The sequence below is a fragment of the Strix uralensis genome, chromosome 8 (genome assembly GCF_047716275.1).
Source record: "Strix uralensis isolate ZFMK-TIS-50842 chromosome 8, bStrUra1, whole genome shotgun sequence".
NCBI lineage: Eukaryota > Metazoa > Chordata > Aves > Strigiformes > Strigidae > Strix > Strix uralensis.
The window spans coordinates 6,261,352-6,281,199 of NC_133979.1; the positions used below are offsets into that span (position 1 = coordinate 6,261,352).

Genomic DNA, 19,848 nt, shown 5'->3' on the forward strand with positions numbered 1-19,848 from the left:
TTCTTCCTCGTTGCACACCCTTGCAAAGTGTTTCCCTGTGTGTTTATCATTGCAGACTTGGTTGAACTACCGGACCGTTTACCGTCAATGTGGCTGCTGTATTTTGACAGATGTTCTGATTTTTAATATTTTTTTTTTGCATATATCATTATTCATTGTTCAGCTACAAATGAATAGAAACTCAATTAAAAAGAGGAAAAAAAAAAATTTAAAAATGGGAGAACTGACTCCCCGACAAAACAGGTCCACCCGTCAATCCTTTTTTTAGCTCTTTCTGCGCTTTCATGTGCTAATCTATAACCTCCTTCTACTGTCTGACCTCACAGGGACCGCCTGGGTCACAGCCCTCGCCACACGCACAGCCTCCACCCCACAATCCTAACAGCATGATGGGACCCCACAGTCAGGTAAAGACACTAGCGATGGGTAGGGCTGTGAACCGGGACGTGCGCTCGATTTGCTTTTTTTTTTCCTCTATAAGCATGCTGGGCAGCGGGTACCTGCTCCCCCGGGGAGCATCCCCCCGGGCACCCCAGCTCCGAAGCAAAATACTGTTTTTTTCCCATTTTTTTTCTTTTTTTTTTTTTTTTTTTGGATGTGCAGTTGTCAATGGACTGAGAAGTCAATCGTGGGTATCAGACTGTTTTACCTTCCCAAGGTAGCCTGAGAAATTTAACTTGATGTGGGTTTTTAAGCTTCTGTTAGTAGCAGCAGTTGTAAAAAAGTAACTTTAAGTCTTTCTTCTTTTTTTTTCAGTACTTAGCATTGGGGGTTTTTTTGTGTGTGCGTGTCTGTATGTGCTTATTTGCCACTTTTTTTAATATATCTCTATATATTTAAACTTGAACAGTATCTAACACTCAGGGTTTCCCATGCGCTAATTTTAACAGCCTCACCTAGTATTGCTGATGTCAAACACTCTCAAACAATAAATCTACAGAGAAAATGTTAAAAATGGACTCCGGACATCTTTTTTTTTTTTTTTTTCCTTTTGAAACTTAACTTTTTTAAAAAGGATGTCTCCAGAAAAAAACAAAACAAAACAAAACAGTGTGTACAGTCTAACCGGCGTGCGTGGGGAGCGTGCTGCCTCCCCGCAGCTCGGCCCTGACCTCCCTTTTGTGTCCCCGCAGCCGTTCATGTCGCCGCGCTACGCCGGAGGTCCCCGGCCCCCTATCAGGATGGGCAACCAGGTACTGCGCTACCGGGCTCCGCGCCGACGGGTTTCCTGGGGAGGGCTTTTACCTGGGGAGGGGAACAAGGACCACGTGTCCTGCAGATGCTCCTTGGGTTTGGACAGCAAGCATCGCCTCCCTCGGGCATCGTCCGTTTTCTTGGTGCTGGAGCATCAAGCGTCACATAACTGTTTTATTTTAACTTTATTTTGAGGTTTGGGCATATCCAGGGTGTAAACAGCAGTGGGGAACGTGCCGCTTTTCATTTGTGGTGTTTTCAGCACGACCGTGCCGTGCTGCGGGCTCGCTGCCCGGCTGGATTTTCCCTCCAATCGCAGAAAATTAAAGTGATGGAGATAATCCTGCTGCTGGGTTGACCGAGCGCTTAGATCAGCAGTGGGGTCAAGCAGGGCAGGTCACTGCTGAATTTTTTGGGTTGGTTTATCCTCTTATCCTGGCTTAAACAAGGGCAGTTTGTTTCTGGCCTTACGGACGAAGGCTTCCACCCCACGCGCTGCCTGAACGCGTGGCCTTCGGTGGAGGAATTCATCTCGTTCCCAACGATGCCGTGCAGATCCATAGAGTAATGACCAAACCAGAGGTTATTTGTCATTAAATGGAAATTAAAGGAAACCTGTAATTCCTTTGAGTAGCAAAGGTGACTGTGCAGAAATTATGGGAGCTTGTTTTTTGGCTAACATTTTTATGTAGCTCTTAGGAGCAGAAAGAGCAGGATAGTTGGGAAGTAGGATGTAACAGCTTGCTTTGTGTTTGTGATTGCTGGATTTGAGACTTGAATTGCTGGAACATGCAAAATGATGATGAAACAGCTGACATGGAGCTGAGAACTTGGGGGGGTGGGGGGGGGCTGATGTAGGACCCCCAAGCCCAGCTAAGCTGGAAGAACCTCCCACCCAGGGCACTGGTGGCTGTTTTAGCGAGGTATTAATTAACTGCACCTCCTCACAGGACAGTTTTAAGGGGACCCCATCCTGCTGTGGTCCCGGGCTCGACCTGAGCTCCACTGGAGGTGAGCACAGTGAGCTGGGGCAGGCAGGAGAGACCAGTGTGGGGAGACTGCTCTTGCAGCAGGGTCGAACATCCAGGAGTGGGTAAAGTTAATTAGAAGGACTGAATTTCTTTCCCCAAACACCACATATAAAACACAGGTTTGTACCTACGCAGAGCTCGGTGAGGTTATGGTCACATCCAGAGGGACGAGAGGAATAAATAGGCAAGGCAGGAAGGTCAAACAGCAGAAGTGTAAATATCCATCCCTACAACCCCCTTGGTTTATCTTCCTCCTGCTGCCAGCTTCCAAGCTGCAAAAAACTCGGGAGTGGGCAGATTCTGTCTCGGCACAGCCGTGCACACCCGGTGCCTGCGCTGTGTTCCAGCAGTGGAATCCGTCATATGTCGGCCTTCAAATAAAAGGCAGCACTGTAGCAAAACTGTTTACAGTTTGCTTCCCCCAAGCAGATGATATCTGTGTTTTTCTCCCCCTTTATCTGTCTGGAGCAGCCTTTGAACTTTAAATAGCCGCATTGCCCGAGCAGAGCATGGGTTTGAGGAGGGAGAGCATCCACCTTCTCCTCTGCCTGCATGGGGATGGGTCCAAACACTGGTCTGCTGCAAATGGAGCATCTCCCCATGGGCAGCCGACAAATCGCTGCAACCTGTACGGTTTGGCCCTGGCGCTGTGTAAATACCGGGGAGTCACGCTGCCCGTCTCCTTTCCCTGCGGGCTTTTACGCCTCTGCCCCATGCAGCCCAGGCTTTCCCCTACTCCCCTAAAATATGGCAGCCTGGCGGCATGCAGGCTGCAGGGAGAGGAGGAAACACTGTCGCCTCGTTTGGTTTTTAGAAGGTGTTTGCAAAAGGAAAGGGGAGGGAAACACCCGGAGGCTGTAGGATGATGCCCGGGATGCAGGATGCCGCGGGATGTGGGATGCTCGTGCAGCCACAGGTTGTGCTGCTGCAGGAGGGGTGGTGCATGGTGGGGAGCACACCGAGGAGCCCCCTGAAAGCCTAAAGCCTCAACCCAAACCTATCTCTGTAGGCCACATTTTAGCATTTAGTGGTTTTTTTTAATCTCTCTCCCCTTGTTTTCACAGCCCCCAGGTGCCGTTCCCGGTACACAGCCGTTGCTGCCCAATTCGATGGATCCCACGCGACAGCAAGGTAAACCCAGCGGAGGAGGGTTGAACCTTAACGTTTCTCATTAGCTGTTAATTTGGGACCCGAAGTGGCTGCTGTGCCGCATAACACCCCTGCTTTCCTCCCAACAGGGCACCCTAACATGGGCGGCCCCATGCAAAGGATGAATCCTCCGCGAGGGATGGGCCCCATGGGTCCCGGTCCGCAGGTAAGCCCAGCGCCAAAGAGCACCATCGAAACAACCTCCTGGGGCTCAAAGGGCTGGGAGTTCCCCCCCCACGCCCTGTCCCCCCATTAGTGTTAATGTGTTTTACATTAGTCTTGCATCTGGAAATCCCTCCTTTTAACATGAGCAAGGTCTTCAGAGCTCATTAAGGGTATTGCAACCTCCCTCCTGCCCTTCCGTCAAAGGGGATGGCACTTAGCGCCACACCAGAGCAACCTTTGAGTGCATTACACTGCCTGCCTGGGAAATAGTTACGACCCTAACAGCAGGAAAGGCAAAGGAGGCTTGCATTAAAAATAAATAAATAAAAATAAATGGCAAAGATCCCTTTAGCAGGGGAATAAGGCTTTCCTCTGCGAGGTTCCCCTCTGCCTGCCCTTCCTGCTGCCTGCTCGAGCTCTCTATTTCAGGAAAGGGGAGTAAACTCCTGAAATTAAGCAGATCTGGGTTAATATATGCTGTCTCTCCATTGATTCACTTTACGGAGTGGCTTGTTGACTCACTCCTGTTTGTTCCTTCTACGAGACTTCAAAACCAGATTACCATATTTTGGTTGGAGGTTTATCCTCTCTGCATCGTCGCCTACGTCAAGTTTGTAGCGCGAGGATCAGAGTCTGTCAAGAGACGAGCGGGTGCGCTGGAGTTTTGTTTTGTTTTTCCCCCAGAGACTGTTGAAATAAGCGAATATTGTGTAAAGAGGGAGTTGTGTCATCTCTTTTTTAACACCAGGCTGAGGATGCTGCTCAGGGATGCCCGGCCGTCTCCGTAGGCACCCGGATCCATCCTAGGGCAGGGGATAAAAAACCTGCATGAGCATCGTTTCACGGACAAGCCCTGCAATAGCGCCGCTGCTCTGCTTAAAATCCTCCTTTCCTGGAGGATTGCACCCAAAAAAAAATGGCATTTGTTAGCGTGGCCTGCGCCAAGGAGAGCGGCGGCGGTTTGCCTGGGGGAGGCTGCTCGCTTCCCACTTGCAAAGCTCGCCGTGAAACTTGGAAGCCGCGAGCGCGCGTTCAGCGCCGCGTGGGATGCGGCGGCTCTGGGAGCCGGCAGGAGTTGTGAAATGTTCAGAGCTTTATTTTTGACTCCGCCGTTCCCTGTGTATGTACATTAGGGAGAGGTTTTTTAAAAGGCAGCCTTCCCCTGGAGAAGCGCTGGGCTTCCCAATCTGGCACCCACGGGGCGCTGCCTCCCCGCAGCCGTCCAGGAACCAGCGCCTGTGCAGGCAGCCACTGAAAATAGCGAACCAAACCCAGCAGCCCCTCACACCTTGCATGCCCAGGGCTGTTTTTTCTTCAAGCTTTGCATCAGGACCTTCCCAAATACTCCTTAAGTTATTCCAAAGGGCTGCAGAGCATCCAGCCAGGACATCCCGGCAACCTGACAACAGCTACTTATTACGCACCGACGATGAATCATCCCTTACAGCCAATCGCCACTGCCTTTTTCCCTTTAATAGTCACAGTTTTAGCTCTGCAGAGGCCAAGATTAGGTTTGCTGGTGCCTCTATGAAGAGGGTTTGTAGCTCGCTGGGTTTCGGCGGTGTCTTGCCGGAGCCCGGCATCCAGGTCGCTTGGCACAGCTGCGTTCCCTCCCCACCCTCCCTGAGCATCTTTCAGATGGCTTCGTTTTCCAGCCTTTCAGCTCCAATTAAAAACGCTGAGGTTTTTTTTGTGGGTTTTTTTTTTTTTTGAACAAGGGGTTTGATGCTGCTATTCAGTGTAAATGGCTGGATTTCAATCAATTAAGGACTTGCCGGTAATTTGTTTGGGAAAACCCTTTTTCTGCCTCTTCAAAACAAACTTTGGCAATGCCCTCAGCAGAGCACCGTGCTCCGGTGCATCCATAAATGCAGGGAAAAATTGACAGCACTGAAGGATTGCATTTAAAATCCGGCTTGGAGCGCTCTGAGGGGCTGCGAAATAGGAAGCGGCCAGCTGTCCCTCCTCCTGCCCTAGGAATTTTTTCTCTAAATGGCAGAAATACAGCCCAAAAAGATGCATCGTGGCAGGAAGGTGGGAGGGGAGGAGCAGCAGCACGACCTAAATCTGGCTGCGCATTGCCCGGGGGGCACAGGGAGCAAAGCGCAGACCAAATGGAGCGCGGCATTCGGGGGATTCCTCTTCCTTCACCGCCTTGGGCTTGGCTTTGTACTAGAGCTGGTTTTAGGAGATGAGGGATGCAGATCTGAGGCTCCTGGTCCCAGCTGGAGGCTAAGCCGGGGTGGAATAAGCCAGGAGAGGAGCCCCGAGGGGCTGCCTGCCCTCGCCTGCTCCCTGCAGCTCCAGGAGATGTAGCAGAGAGCTGGGAAGCAACGGGAAAACAAGCCTGGCTTGGTTTTCCCTACTCCAGCCGTCATCCTGGGAGCAGGGGATGCTCCATCTCGGAGGGAGCTCGTGCAGCCTTTTCCTGTCCTTACGCTGCAGCAATAACCTTCCAAGCCATGCAGCCTTTTCTCCTCCTGCTCCTGTTTTCCCCTGACCAAAAAGACAAACCCAAAAGGCTGTTGTTGGCGCCTGGGGGCTGTGAGCAGATTTGGGTCCCGGAGCTGGGAGGGGGCTGTTTTCCCTCCACCAACACGGCATCAGAGACTGTGGGGGGGACTCTGGGGCTCAGCCTGGCTCCCTTCCATATTCAGCTGCCTGATTTTTTTATGGAAGCAGTTGCTAATGGCCTCTACATTCATCATCATCTAATATTTTTTTTTAAAGCTCATTTTTGCAAACTAACCCTCTTGTTTTTTTGTTTGTTTCTTGTTTTTTTTTTTCCTTTCTCTTGTCTTCTCCGGTTTCCCTTCCCGTTACGGTAGACTGACCCTTGGTTATCGTTGCAGAACTACGGCAGCGGCATGAGACCTCCACCCAACTCCCTCGGTCCCGGCATGCCTGGAATTAACATGTAAGGCAAACCCCGTGCTGGGGATGTTTGGCCGCTGACTCGGGCTTTGTGGGACCGCACGGATAAAAACACAACTTTTTTTTTTTTTTTCCCCTGTTTAATTTTGACCCCAGGGGGCCGGGAGCTGGCAGACCGTGGCCGAACCCCAGCAGTGCTAACTCAGTGAGTACCACGTGGTCCCTGAAGCGAGAGCGGGGCTGGTCAGGGACCGTCCTGCAAATGAGGCCATTCCCTGTTAGCTGAGTTCCGCTAACGAGAGGGTGTTCCCCGGCCTCTTGTTGAGGTGCTGTATCTAAAGCTTAAGCCCTGCTCCTGTGCTGCTCTCCCTGCAGTGGGGTGCAGCTGGTGGACCCTGGGACCCCCATCCTGGCCAGGCTGGGGGGGCAGTGGGGGCTCTTGGCTGTGCCCTGCTGAGGCGCAGCCCTGGTGCACTCCGTGTCTGAACCTGGCTCTCTTCTCTCTATAGATCCCATACTCTTCTTCATCGCCTGGTACATATGTGGTGAGTCCTCCTGCTCCAGCTGTCTGTCCTGTCGTTGGGGTGTGGAGGTGTTACGGCTCAGGGAGCTCACATGGTTTTGGGGGGGAATCAGTACGGCGGGCTGGGTTTGGGGGTGCAAGGTCCAGCTGGGGGAGGCGTTTGAAAACCTGGGGAGGTGGGCGATGCTCGTGTTTGCGTGGCTGACCCTCGCTTTGTCTCTCCGCAGGGTCCACCCGGCGGCGGCGGTCCTCCGGGGACGCCCATCATGCCCAGTCCTGCAGGTATGAGCCCCCTGAGCCCCCCCTCTGCGGGTCCAGCCCTCCTGGGCTCCTGCCCCTTCCCCTGCCAGGAATGCCCATCCTTGGGGCTGCACCGCAGAGCATAGGCAACCCCTGCCCCACCAGTGGTAACCAATTTATGTAGCTTTTGCCTTTCTGGGGAGCGAGCGGCGTGGGCTGCTTGGATTTGGGATGGCGTTCGGGGATGTTTCTACATCCCCCTATGGATTTGGATGCTGTGGGGCTTGGGGAGGTGAGGAATGCTACACAGTGGGGAATTACTTCCCCACGCTTCCCAGCTAGGAGCTGAATTATTTTTCACAGTTGAATTTCTGTGATTAAAAACTTTGTGGATCTTCATTAAATACAAATTAGCCAGAAAATGGTGGTACTTAGAGGGAATTTTAGGTGATAAAATACAAAAGAATGAGTTCAAGTGGCATGAGTTTGTTTTAATTAAGAAATGAATTAATCACCCGACTTACTGGGCTTCACTGTTCTACAGATTCAACAAATTCAAGTGACAACATCTACACAATGATTAATCCAGTACCGCCCGCAGGCAGTCGATCGAATGTAAGTCTGCTTTCTAATAATTTACATATCAGATACCATAACAAATCATAATTAACTTCATCAGTTGAGAGTAAAGCAGTTTAATTGATTTCAGCCATTTGTTACAAAACAGAAATAAAACAAACCATCAAAAAGCGATTAACTCTTCGGCAACTTTGTTAATTTTTTATGCTTATTAGAAAGCGGCAGTCCTGCTGCTCCGGCCAAGGTGGTGGCAGCTGTGTGCCCGGCGAGATGCTGTGTTTTGTGGGATACGGGCTGATTTAAATCTCATTAAATGCCGATTGGAGGGAGCCCTCTGCGCTGCCACAGGTCTGGGTCTGCCCGCACCCATCTGGCCAAATTTTCTAGGTGAACCCACAGGACCACCAGCCCCCAGACGTGCCCCGCAGCCTCAGGGGGTGGATGCGTCCCTCTTCTAGCCCCGCTCCAGAGAGATGGCTGGGGAGGGGACAGTCCCCAGGAGCTGCCGGGGCTGTGGCAGACGTGCCGGGGTGTTTTTTGTGGCTGATTTTGGTTTTGTCGCCTTTTTTCTTCCACAGTTCCCGATGGGCCCCGGCTCTGATGGCCCCATGGGCGGCATGGGCGGCATGGAGCCCCATCACATGAACGGATCGTTAGGTGAGTGCTTGCGCGGGGCGGGGGCTGCAGATCGGGAAGCCCCACCATGCCTTCGCTCCCCGGGGACGCTGGCGGAGCATCCCAGTGCCTGCTCCGTCCCAGGGTCAGCCCCCAGTTTGGGCCAGTGCTCGAAGCAGAGCCTTTGGCTGGAAATCAGAAGAGGGACCCAGAGGGCGGGTAGCAGGGTACAGGGGCCATCGCTGCATGCTCAGTAAGGCTGTTTTCCTTTTGTCTGTCCCCCTGTGCAGGGTCAGGAGACATAGATGGACTTCCAAAAGTAAGTGAACTGCAGAGCGGGTGTGTGGGTCCCCCTTTTCTCAGCACTGGGGTGCCGGTGTGACCCCAAGGGATGGGGACACGTCGGGGGGACGTGACCGGGGCAGGTGGGGCTGCATCCTGCCCCCACAGCGTTTCGGGGGGGCACAGGGACCTGCTCACCACCTCCTCCCTCCCCCATCTCCCACAGAATTCTCCAAACAACATAAGTGGCATTAGCAATCCCCCGGGCACTCCAAGAGACGACGGGGAGCTGGGAGGCAACTTTCTCCATTCCTTCCAAAATGACAATGTGAGTGAGTGCCTCCCTGGGGACGGGGGGATGGTCCCTGGGGCGTCCCGGCACAGGGGCGGGTGGGTTTGGCAGTGGGTGCCTTTTGGACATGGGTTGTGCTGTGTGTGAGCTGCTCCGGGACAGAAAGCGGGGAGGAAGAAATACACTGGTGGGTGCAAGCCTGGGTCCTCGGCGGGATGGGGCTGTACCGAGGGAGGGGAGAGGATCCCACAGGATGGAGAGGAGCTGGTGCAGGTGCAGCCAGCTGGCCTGCCTGATTCAAGGTGCTGTGCATGGCTGCAGACATCCCTCCTCTTCTTCCTCTAATAGCAGCATATACACATGCGCATGCTAATTATTTGGTTTTAATTGCATCTCACCCCATACTGTTCTGATGGTTTTCTCCCCGGAAAAGCAAGTTACAGAGCAGACTATGCCCTGATAAATTCAAGTCTCCAGCATAGCCTCTCCTCCTGATTTATTAGATGCCATTAGGTTGCTGTAGAGTTGTCATCAGCCTCCTTTTTGCCACCCCGCTTTGGTGTCCAGGGGTCTGGCCTGCCTGGTTTCTCACCCTGGCTCTGTCTCTCTTTCAGTATTCCCCCAGCATGACGATGAGTGTGTGATTTCCCTCCCCCTCCTCCTCTCCAGGATCAAGAGAGTCAGCTGCCGTTCGGAGGTTCTCAACGAATTATGCAAGAAGAAGAAGAAGAAGAAGCTAGGTGTATGGGCAGGGAGACGTGTGGCGGGGGCCAAAACCCCAGGTTTAGTTTCATGCAATAAAAAGGCTGAACTTTTTATTCCATAAAACATGAAGGACAAAACTTAAAATATTTCAAGACATGACAAGACCCTTCTTTGTGCAGAAGGGTTTATATATGTACATGACACTTCTTTTTGGAAACAAACGGAAGCCTCTAGCACCCAACTCCGATCTCTTTGCTTTGTTCTTTTAAATAAAGACAGAAACCGAACCTGTTGTATGTTTGTGCCGTGCGACACCAGGAAGCTAGTCTAGATATGAAATCTCATGTTGTCTCTGTTGTAGTCATTTTTTTAAATAAACTGGACAGTTTACAATGGTGGTTTTCGTTCAGAAGGCCTGGTTTTTTTTTTTGGTTTTGGGGTTTTTTTCCCTTCTATTTTTGGGGTTTTTTTGGTTCGTTTGCAGCACAACGCTTCCTCCTCCAGTTAACAAGATCTGCTTTGGGGAAGAGACTCCACCACCTCGTTATAAACTTGTTAACGCAGGTGACCCCTTCTAGGATTACATCCTCGAATGAATCGTGATCTTGCTCTCTGTGACTGTGGCATGCACTGTGTTAGTCTTACCCCCCACCCCCCTCTGAATACAAGAAGAAATCTCTGTCCCTCCCTTCCCCAGAGTCCTTCAGCTGGTTCACTGCAAAAACTGATTTTTTTAAATTTTTGGTTTTTTTAAATCCACTGAAAGAAAGGGTTAATCTGACCTGGGACTTTGAAACTGTGATCTCCAGCTAACTTTGGGGTTTTTTTTGGGGGGGGGGTTTATTTACTTTGGGGGATACGTTGGGGGGGGGGTTCTTTTCTTTAGAGATGTGCTCTTGTCAGGGTTTCACTTATCTATGATTTGGAACTGGATGGAGATATTTTTTAAGGAATTCTTGTTGTTAAAATGTAACCTTGCTATTCTGTAGGCTCGCTCTGTAATAAGAAAATAAAAATTAATGGCAAGCATCGAAGGCCCTTCCTTCTGGCGGGAGAGGAAGGGACGAGCCAAGGCGGCGGGTTGGGATCTCTGTACATGACACTACCCTGTAGTTTGGTCTTTGTTTTTCTCCAGCTCCCATTTCTGCTCCATGTATATCATATTCTGTAAAATATTCTCTCCCTTGGATTTGACCTTTGTGCCGATTATTGAAAGCATTGTATCTTGTTTCAGTGTTTTTTCTTACCTTGTAGTCTGGTTCGAAAATTACCGAGGGGAAAAAAAATAATTATTATACATTGTAGTTTGTGTACGATATTTGTTGATAATGTTTTATTAAAGGGATGTCTTTTTTCCGCACCCCTTCATTGAAATGTTTTTGGGGAACATTTGGCTTGTTTTTATTATTCTGACTGCAAGACATGAGATGACAAAACTTTTTTTTAGTGTGTAATACGAATTTTTTTTTTTTTTAATGTTTGCCTTCTTTTTCCTAGGCATTTTAATTGTGCTTTACCTGTAGAAAGTCGCTGGGGAGGGAGGGCTGGGTGGGATGGGGGAGGTCTGAGGGTGTCAGTCTCATAGTTACAGTCAGGTTAATATTTTCCAGTTAACGCTGAGAAATAACCAAACGCAGATTTGTTGCATCGCAAATATACCCGGGGGCTCCCCAAGGGGTCAACTTTTTTTCCTTTTCCGCTTTACATCTTGTTCAGGTTTTTCTTTCTTTTTTGTTTTTTTTCTTGTTCTGACGTGAGGAAGTGAAAGGACCGGTTTTAATGTATTTTAAAATGAATAGCTAAATTATTGTCTTCATTGGTATGGGATGGTTTTTTGAATGAAACGGTTCTCCCCCCTTCTCTCCCCCCCCCATGCTGTAATAAATATCAACATAAACATTTGATTTCGGTGCTCTGCAGTTTGTTCCTGGCGTTTGATGCCAGACCTGGAGGGGAGGGTATTTTTTTGACCTTTATTTATCGAGGCCCAAACCCCAGGTTTGCGATGCGGGATCTGAGAGGTGGCCAGTGTTGGGGGGGGTCTGGCTGAGGCAAGGAAGGTGGACAGGGATTCGGCTCCTGGGGGGCTGGGAGAGTTTTGGTTTAATGATGCTTACTTGTTTTTTAGGTTATTTTGTTTAAGCATTTTGAAAATTAAGCTGTTAGCCTAAGAAAATGGTCATTCTTGCCCTGCACGGGGCTGAGGACGCTGTGCAGGACCCTTGACCTCCCCGCACACAGCCTGCCTGGCTGCAGGCAGAGGGGGGACCTTCTGGGGTTAAAGGGGGGGGGGATTTTTTTGCACCCTGTCCCCCAGGGTTTCCCTGTTAGAGGCTGGAGGAGTTGGGATGCCAGCATGGTGATGGAGGCTGGTGTCCCATGCAGCAGGTTACAGGTCAGGGATGCCCCAGGAGAGGAGCTGGGTCCTGCACTGCTGGGAGTTAAGCAAGGGAGGGGAAGGGACATGAGTTTCACCTTGAAAAATATATATATACATACATAAGCTTGCAGTGGGGTGTGCTGAGCCCCTCCTCAGGCAAGGGCTGGCTGCAGTGCAGGGTGGGTGCATGCACTGTTGCAGGATCAAACTCAGCTCCAGGCTCTGAATCAGCTGCTGGAGATGGGGAAACCCGGGCGAGGCTGACCTGGCTCCCCGACAGGCAGCATCAGAGGCTGCTGCAGCATCTGGGGAGAGACTGGGGCTTTCTAGGTCTTTAGATGGGTGATTGCAAGTGCCGGGTGCCTGAAACGCTCCCAGGAGCTGCTGTCTGAGACTTGTTCTCTGCCTTGGACTAGTTCAGGCAGGATATGGCTGGCTGCCATTGTGCAGCTCCTCTCCCTCCTTGCAGGAATGTTCAAGTGTGGGCTGTGGGCTTGGGGGGCTGCGGGCTCGGGGGGCTGTGAGCCATCCTGGAGCTGTCAGTCCTGGGGGACGCTCCCACCCAGCACCCGCAGCCAGGTCACTGCTGCAATTCCAGGAGTGAGTGCCACGTGCTCAGGGATGCTCACGCAGCAGAAGGGTAAGGAGGCTACGCGATGGGTGTCTGCTGGGTTTGGGAACCACCCAGAAAAATCATCCTGCCTGCAGAGCCCATTAGCTTGTAATTAACGGCGGGGCCGAGGAGCAGTGTGTGCTTGAACCCTGTGCAGGTTTGCCTCCAGGTGAACGCCACAGATGTCCTTGTGCAGGGTCCGCAGCCATGCCCCGATGTGGTTTTTTTGGTTCAGACGACCACGTCCTTCTGTGCTCTGCAGAAAGCAGTGTGCAAGCGTTGTCTGTCATTTGGAAATATGACCCCAGCGGTAATTAGTTGATGCTGATGAGGGCCTCCTGCCCTCCCAGCTCCCTAGGGCTGTTCCTGCCCTCACTGCCCAGCCAGGCCGTGCTTGGCTGTCCGTTGTGTTTTTATTGCAGGGCATTGAAAAGCCCTTCCCGTTGGTTCCTACTGGGTCACAGGCTAATTTTATTAAACACCAGCAAGAGAAACTGCCAAGTTCCCTCCTCTGAACGTCTCCTGAGCCCAACCTTAGGGATAATTGTCTCCCCCATTAGTTTTCATTAAATTAAATGTGGGAGGAGGATCTGAACAACCAGGAGCTCCAGTCTGAGCACAGCATGTACTTGCTGGCACAGTGAGCACAGCCCATGGAGTTGGATTTTGCACCGGGAGTGGTTCAATGAGAAGGTAGTGTGGAGTGGTGGAGCCTGGACAGCACACCGTGCACCATCCCCAGGGCAGGGCTGGGGGCCAGGCGCTGCGCCCGGGGCTGCAGCTCTCCTCTGAGCAGCCAGGCACCACCAGGCCTTGCCCTTGGACTCCTCCTGCCCTGTTCTCCCACGTTCTGCTTCCCTGGCTGCTGTTCATTAAAAGTTAATGCCTGGCTCTCAGTCCACGCTGAGGTAATGCCATTCATCTGCTGACAAGCCTTTATAACTTATTGATGCCAACCCAGATGTGCCTCTGTGACCCATCATCCTGCTCCCAGTCCCACCTCCCTCAGCTGGGCTAATTCCAGCAGATCACACCGGAGGAATGAGCAGGTGAACCGAGCCACGTGCTTGGGAAGACCAGTGGGACAGCACCCACGTGTACACGGCTGCCCGTGTACAGACCTCGCACCCACACCACGAGGGACTAAGCTGAGCATCCGTCCCAGGTGCCAAGCTGGGAGCCCTGCTCTGCCCGTCTCAAGTTCCCCTCCTGGACCTCAGAGGAGTTCACCCAGCCCTGGGATCAGCTGCTCCTTCCAGCAACACCCGAGCACTGCTTCCCCCTCACCACAGGCGGGATCAGCCATGCCCCAAGCAAACCAGGGACACGGTCTTGCATGTGTGTGTCATCCCCTCATCTCAAGTGGCTTCCTGATGCCTCTCGTAACCTGCTGACACCTCATTCCCCTCTGACTATCTCCTGTCTTACTGCTGCTGCCATTTTTCAAAATTGCCTGTGCTCTGCTTTCATCCATCTCTCCCTGCGCTCAAGCTTTGTCTCTGCTCACTCTTGGAGACAGGATTCCAGCTTCACTTAGTTTCTCCTCTCCTACTGCCTGTCCTAACAGAGATGTCTTTGTCGAGAGGCATCTAAAGGGACTTTGGCTCTTTCCCCTGTAGACCATCTTCACAGATTCCCACATCTAGTAGAAGCACAGGAGGTATTTCATTTCTCCACGCCCCCTGTCCCTACCACATTTCCTTAGTGAAACCACTGCGCTCAGGAATGTTAACGCTGCCCTGCAGGGTTTCCTCCTTAAAACGGGTAATGACCCAAAGCTGGAAGGGTGAGGGGATGTCAAGAGTCTGAGGGCTGTTGCCTAGAGCTGTTCGGCAGGGTCGGTGGGACACAGCAGAGAGCCAACTGCCTGAGAAAGAAACACCTATCGCAACAATCTCCACAGAGCACGAGGGTATTAAAATACATTCCTAAACAACTGGGTGCAAATTACAGCTCTGAGCAGATTTAAATCAATGAGCTGAATTAGGCATCCCTTGAGCAGATAGAATTAACATGATTTAGATCAATGCAACACTTCCTAGATTATTTCTCTTTCAAGCATTTTCTCCTATTGAGGGATTTGTTAATTTAACTTAGAGCCAATGCATCCCAATTTACCAGGTGCAACTGTTGATGTCAAATTTGACTAGTGAAAATCTGTTTTCTGAAACCTCCAGAGTAGAGCTGTCTGGTGGATTGAGACTGGAACACACAACTGGAGTGTTCATCCAGATGGTCAGAGAAGATCACAAAGCACAGACCAGTCTCTGACACAAGACACTGAAGCGAGATGAATTTCTTGGAAATATGCTCTTCCACACCTTAAAATAGCGCAGGCTGTCCTATTCCTTCCCATGTGCTGGAGGGTATCAGTGTAGAACTGCAAAACATTCTACATTTGGCTGGAGCTAATTTAGCTTTCATTTTACAAAAACCACACTAATCCCCCCATTTTAAAAAGAATACGCTTCCTGCTCAGTTAACTCTGTGTGGCAGGAAGAAATTTTTCCTTTGTATTTTTAGCAGCAAACACCAGCTACCAGGCACTAAAGTTTCACGCTACATTCTACACCACTTTCCCAAAATGGATAGGTCTCTTCATCCAGGATTGGGGGATAAAAGAACTGCGGTTCTATAGATCCAACAAAGCAATCTCACCGATTAAGTGCTTTGGGAACTAAGCGCAGGGCAGCACGACACATCCCAAAGCAGCCAGGAGTAAAACAAAGTAAAAGCCAGGCAGAATGAAAAAGGCTCATGTCTCAGGCTCCCCCCTTGACGCTTTGTAAGTCTCTTCCACACACATTGCATTCAGAGGTACTCAAAGCAACCTCGGAAAATAGGTTTGAGTCTAGCTCTGTGCAAAAGCACACCGAGAGCAGAACCTGCGCAGAAGAATAATGACTGGCTTATGTTCTTTCTAAGCAACGGTGGAAGAGTGCAGGAGGATGCATTTGATGACTCTCTCTAGCCTGAATCCAGAGGTGAGCCCCTAAAATGAAAGGGTTTCTTCACGCACAACTTAATTTAAAAAAAAATTTTTACTTTCTGTAACAATATAATTTATTTTTGAAAGTAAATTAATCCACCTTTCTTTAATTACGTGAAGGTTCTGGCAAAGAGAAGCAGCAGGTACAGTTGGTGAAGTATTTTCATTTGAGCTGAATTTCACACAGTTCCATGCAGATACAGTGCCAGAAACTTCTTGAATGTGTCTGGCTGAAAGCCATATATTCCAGCGGGCTTCTGCAGAGAAAAGAGACATGGATGCTCAGTTTGCAGTGAAGTGATTAATGCAGACAAACAACAGCTTTAAATACGCTTGAATAAGACTTCAGACGTGGTAGCTTCCAAGTTGTGCTCTCCCTCCCTAGACGGGTTTGTTGGAGGGTACTTCGACTGGTATAAATCTCAAACGGCAGAACCCTTTGCCCGTCCAACCGCGACGCCCTCCCAGCGTAACCAGGGCTGACAGCACCATGCTCTGTTTACTCCACGGCGAAGCTGACAGTTGCACGTAAGCCCTTCCTTCATCAGAGCACGAGCTGATTTTAAACAAGCATATTATCAGACAGTAGATTACAGATGGGGATATCTTTATGTAGGAGTTCGCATTAAGCGTGGCATGTGGCTCGCACGCCACGCGGTACATCAGCACTACAAATACTCCCTGTCAGTAACACCAGCGTAAGTAAGAGCGAGGCCAGTGCCTCTGTCAGGTCCCTTCAGCTGGTTTAAAACCCGCACTGCAGCTCTACGCCGGCTCCCAAAACTCCGGCAGAGGTGAAAGGGTAGGACTTCCAGGACCATTTCCCAAGTTTTGCTTACCGTAACAACTCTCTTCTTGACTTCTGGAATACACTGGGCTTTTTCATACAGGTTCTGATCAGAGTCGATCCAGACTAGATTTTTTATGCCATCATTAGAGACAAGGTCTGTTGTATTTAACTGGAACACCATGAACTGGAAGAGCTTGCCATCTGTGCCAACGCTTTGCACCACTACTGGCTGCTCCAAAACCTGGGGATCATTCTAGGAAAGAAGGGAGTGGGGGGGAGAATGTTTAAAAAGCCAGTCACCGCAGAAATTGTGTGAGTACTTGCTGATTCTGCATCTTCTACTTGGTTTAAAGCCAAGATTTTAATAAATGTATTGTTACCTTGCCCAGAAAATTACTCTAGTCAAACAAGTTCTGAATGTAGATTTTGTATTTTAATTAAAATTCTTCCTTCAGCCAGCAATGACGTATCAATTTACATACTGAGCTGTGGGATGGGTTAAGAGTTTTACAGTCGAACCTACTCCCTGGTTCCTACCCATTACCACGCCAACGTGTGTTACATCACGAACACGCTCACTGCTGAGCGGTGGCTTTCTGGATCAGCAGACACCAGTGACCATACCTGAAGGTTAAGAGTTAGACCTCTGGCCTGGGAAACTCAGATTTGAAAACTACTCTAATGTGCCGCGACAAGGGAATTTCACGACTCTTTCCACTAGCTGCAGCACTAGAGAAAGGAACAAAGGCCCAGGCAGTGAGCAGCAGTCTCCAGTACGTACCCCGTACAGCACCTTAGCCTTTGCCAGCGCATTGCCAAAAGCAAACATCAGCATTTTAGCACGAAGCTGTTCTGGTCTGAACCTGTTAGGACGAATGTTGGCCGATTCCAGGAAGAACAGAGTGTGAGGATGAGAGTACGGATAACCATCTCTAAAACCTAAACAGCAGATAAACATGTCAGAAATCGCTCAGTAAGAGACTACACAGCCAATGTTTCCTCCCATATCTTCAGAAACTGCTAATTTGCTGGGATTTAAGTTCTTCTCCACAGTCCTGCTTAGGCCACAACATACTTGCCACAGGTCTGGAGCACCTGCACTGCAAACCTTGTGCCCGGCTCCTCTGTTCCCTCATTCCCACACACTCCTTACCCACAGCCGTCTTGCAGAAGGGCAGGGACTCATGGTTAACCTGAACACTTAGTCTGTTATCAACGGCTAGATTTACCTGTATCGTTGAGCTCTTTGTACACATTCACTTCCTGAAGATCAATTGTAGGAGAAATGGGATAGAAGGTCTCCAGAACATATTCTTCACTGGCCAGGATCTCCTCCTTGGAAGCGACTGGTGGTATTGGGGCCATAGAGTTCAGAAGCATTCCATTCAGGCCACGGACCTGAAGGAGAATGGATTCTGGGAAGGGAAATTAGGCTGAAACAAGATTAGGGGAAGATCTATGTTTCCTTTTGGGCAGCAGCATTCTAACAAGTCATTGTTCTGCAAGGCTCGCTCTCTCCCTATCACCTCCAAACTCATCTTAAATAGTAGCTCAGCTGTAGGTTCTTCTAAAATACCAGTGACAATTGCTGGCATTAATTTCTTAACTAAACATACTTAGAAAAACAACAGCACCGATTCTGGACACAAAAAAATAAACAATCAGTTCTAAGAAACTGCTTCTCTTCTCCCACCATCTTGTCAATATTGTCTTAACACCCTAACAGTCTCCTCAGGGTAAGTATCCTGCCATCATCAAAGGCTGCCCACGCTTACGGCACTATTTAAAACTGAAAGAATAACTTGGTTCCAGAAATTGTTTAATTTTCTCCAAGGCCTCAACCTTGAAGCTAGTGACTTTGTTACCCCTCTTATATTAATGAAAATAACTAAATGCTTCCACCATAGCAGCAACTAACCTCTTTCCCACGTAGCTGATATCCTGTAGTTTCTAGCCAACATTCTTTTAGACAGAGAAGGCCACTTCACAGATATTAACCGACATAAATGTATCAAGTCTTCAAACAGTACTGGGCTTTAGAATGAGAAAAAAAATAGTTATATAAAAAATGTGATCGTAATGGTGGGCAGATGCTTCTGGGACATGAATGCTGTAACACTGCTGTACGTAAAACACAGAATAGCATAATATTTCCAAACAGTTAACACAGATTTCAGATTAATATCCCACACACCAGTCCTGTTCCAAGTTGGCAGAGGTAATGCTTACCATTAGTTATTTTAAAAATTGGTATTCTGCATCAGCCAGAAGTAGATCTCAAATTGAAACACAGACTTTGGCCTGAAAGAAGCTTTAATGTAGAGTATGTGGTTACATGGGCTCTACTGTCAATATTCAGAATTGGGGGTGGGGGGGTGGGTGTTTTGGTGGTTGTTTTACAAGTTGACAACCTGATACAAAGAGTCTAACAGTTCTGCACTGTACATGAATCTCTTGACAGTAGATCTATGTATGAATTTTCTTTGTAGCGTTAAAAACTCTGGTTCTTAAGTTACCTGCTTGATGACCGGCTTCTGCTAAAGCCATAACCACGCAGCAAAAGGACTTTCCCTATGACCGAAGACTTACCAATAACGTTCTCTCCTGGGAACAACTTCCACCGTGTCCCAGAACCGTGCGTGTGAGATCGCGTGCTTTACCCTCTCCTCGTGCTCCTCGAGCTGGTGAGCCAGGCTGTCAGCGATGCTCAGCACCGGCGGAGGTAAGCCTTCCACCAGCTTCGTCTTGGTGAGCCACCTCGCTTGACGAACTCCTTGAAACACAAAGAAAATACCTATTAGCGAGGCTGCGGCGCGGGCTGACAGCACGGTTTGTGCATGAAGCAGGGCGGGCTCTCCACCGACTGTTTTTATACACTACGTGAGGAGAAACCTTGGCTGGAGGGGAAGGGCAAGTGCTTGAACAAGCTGCGCGGCCCGGGGCAGCGCTGGGGGGTGGTCCGGGCCGAGGAGGGCCCCGAGGCCCGCGGGAAGGGCCGCGGGGCCGGTACCTTCCAGCATGCGGACGCCTTGGTGGCAGATGTAGCAGCCGCGCTCCTTGTAGAGCGGCATGTCCTCGTAGCGCGGCCCCGGCGAGTGCCAAGGGTCGTGCCAGCCGCGGTCCCAGGGCGGGAAGCGCGGCCGGGCCAGGCCAGGTAGGAAGTGCTGCCGCCCGGCGTACGTGATGGTGTCCAGCTCCACCTGCTCCCGCACCGGCCGCCGCTCCACCGCCCGGGCCAGCACCTCCGGCGGCGGCCCGCGGGTGGTCCAGGGCGTGCGCGGCAGCGGCCCGCGGTGACGAGGCGGCGCCGCACGGGTGAGGATGCCGCGGGTGAGGAGGCCGCGGTCCCGGGCCGCCGCCGCCATCACCCCCCCCGCCCGCCTCAGCGCCATCGGCCCCCCCGCCGCCATCACCCCGCTGCTGCCTC

At 50.5% G+C, this 19,848-nt stretch overlaps 2 protein-coding genes across 8 annotated transcripts in view; one reads left to right on the forward strand and one right to left on the reverse strand.

The window, feature by feature from the left end:
* The window catches only part of SSBP3 (single stranded DNA binding protein 3), a 55,923-nt gene extending 44,914 nt beyond the window's left edge, over positions 1 to 11,009 (forward strand). The window contains exons 6-18 of one of the 7 annotated variants that reach the window (XM_074875982.1): positions 327 to 407; positions 1,134 to 1,193; positions 3,290 to 3,356; positions 3,464 to 3,540; positions 6,368 to 6,456; positions 6,570 to 6,618; positions 6,923 to 6,958; positions 7,164 to 7,218; positions 7,721 to 7,791; positions 8,334 to 8,412; positions 8,661 to 8,689; positions 8,879 to 8,980; positions 9,559 to 11,009. In XM_074875982.1, coding sequence (XP_074732083.1) covers positions 327 to 407; positions 1,134 to 1,193; positions 3,290 to 3,356; positions 3,464 to 3,540; positions 6,368 to 6,456; positions 6,570 to 6,618; positions 6,923 to 6,958; positions 7,164 to 7,218; positions 7,721 to 7,791; positions 8,334 to 8,412; positions 8,661 to 8,689; positions 8,879 to 8,980; positions 9,559 to 9,588 — 825 coding nt within the window. In that variant the 3' untranslated portion in view covers positions 9,589 to 11,009. Of the gene's footprint in view, positions 1 to 326; positions 408 to 620; positions 659 to 1,133; positions 1,194 to 3,289; positions 3,357 to 3,463; positions 3,541 to 6,367; positions 6,457 to 6,569; positions 6,619 to 6,922; positions 6,959 to 7,163; positions 7,219 to 7,720; positions 7,792 to 8,333; positions 8,413 to 8,660; positions 8,690 to 8,878; positions 8,981 to 9,558 lie in introns of those variants that run through there. The other 6 variants (XM_074875983.1, XM_074875988.1, XM_074875984.1 and 3 more) reach the window with 6 other exon arrangements.
* A 4,655-nt stretch (positions 11,010 to 15,664) lies between these two features.
* On the reverse strand, positions 15,665 to 19,846 carry MRPL37 (mitochondrial ribosomal protein L37). Its single transcript, XM_074875990.1, has 7 exons — positions 19,432 to 19,846; positions 19,011 to 19,194; positions 18,340 to 18,455; positions 17,651 to 17,836; positions 17,203 to 17,360; positions 16,471 to 16,674; positions 15,665 to 15,888 (listed from the first exon to the last, which is right to left on the reverse strand). Exons 1-7 carry the CDS (start codon positions 19,829 to 19,831, stop codon positions 15,811 to 15,813), a joined length of 1,326 nt encoding a protein of 441 aa, XP_074732091.1. The 5' UTR covers positions 19,832 to 19,846; the 3' UTR covers positions 15,665 to 15,810.
* Between the last annotated feature and the right edge of the window lie 2 nt (positions 19,847 to 19,848).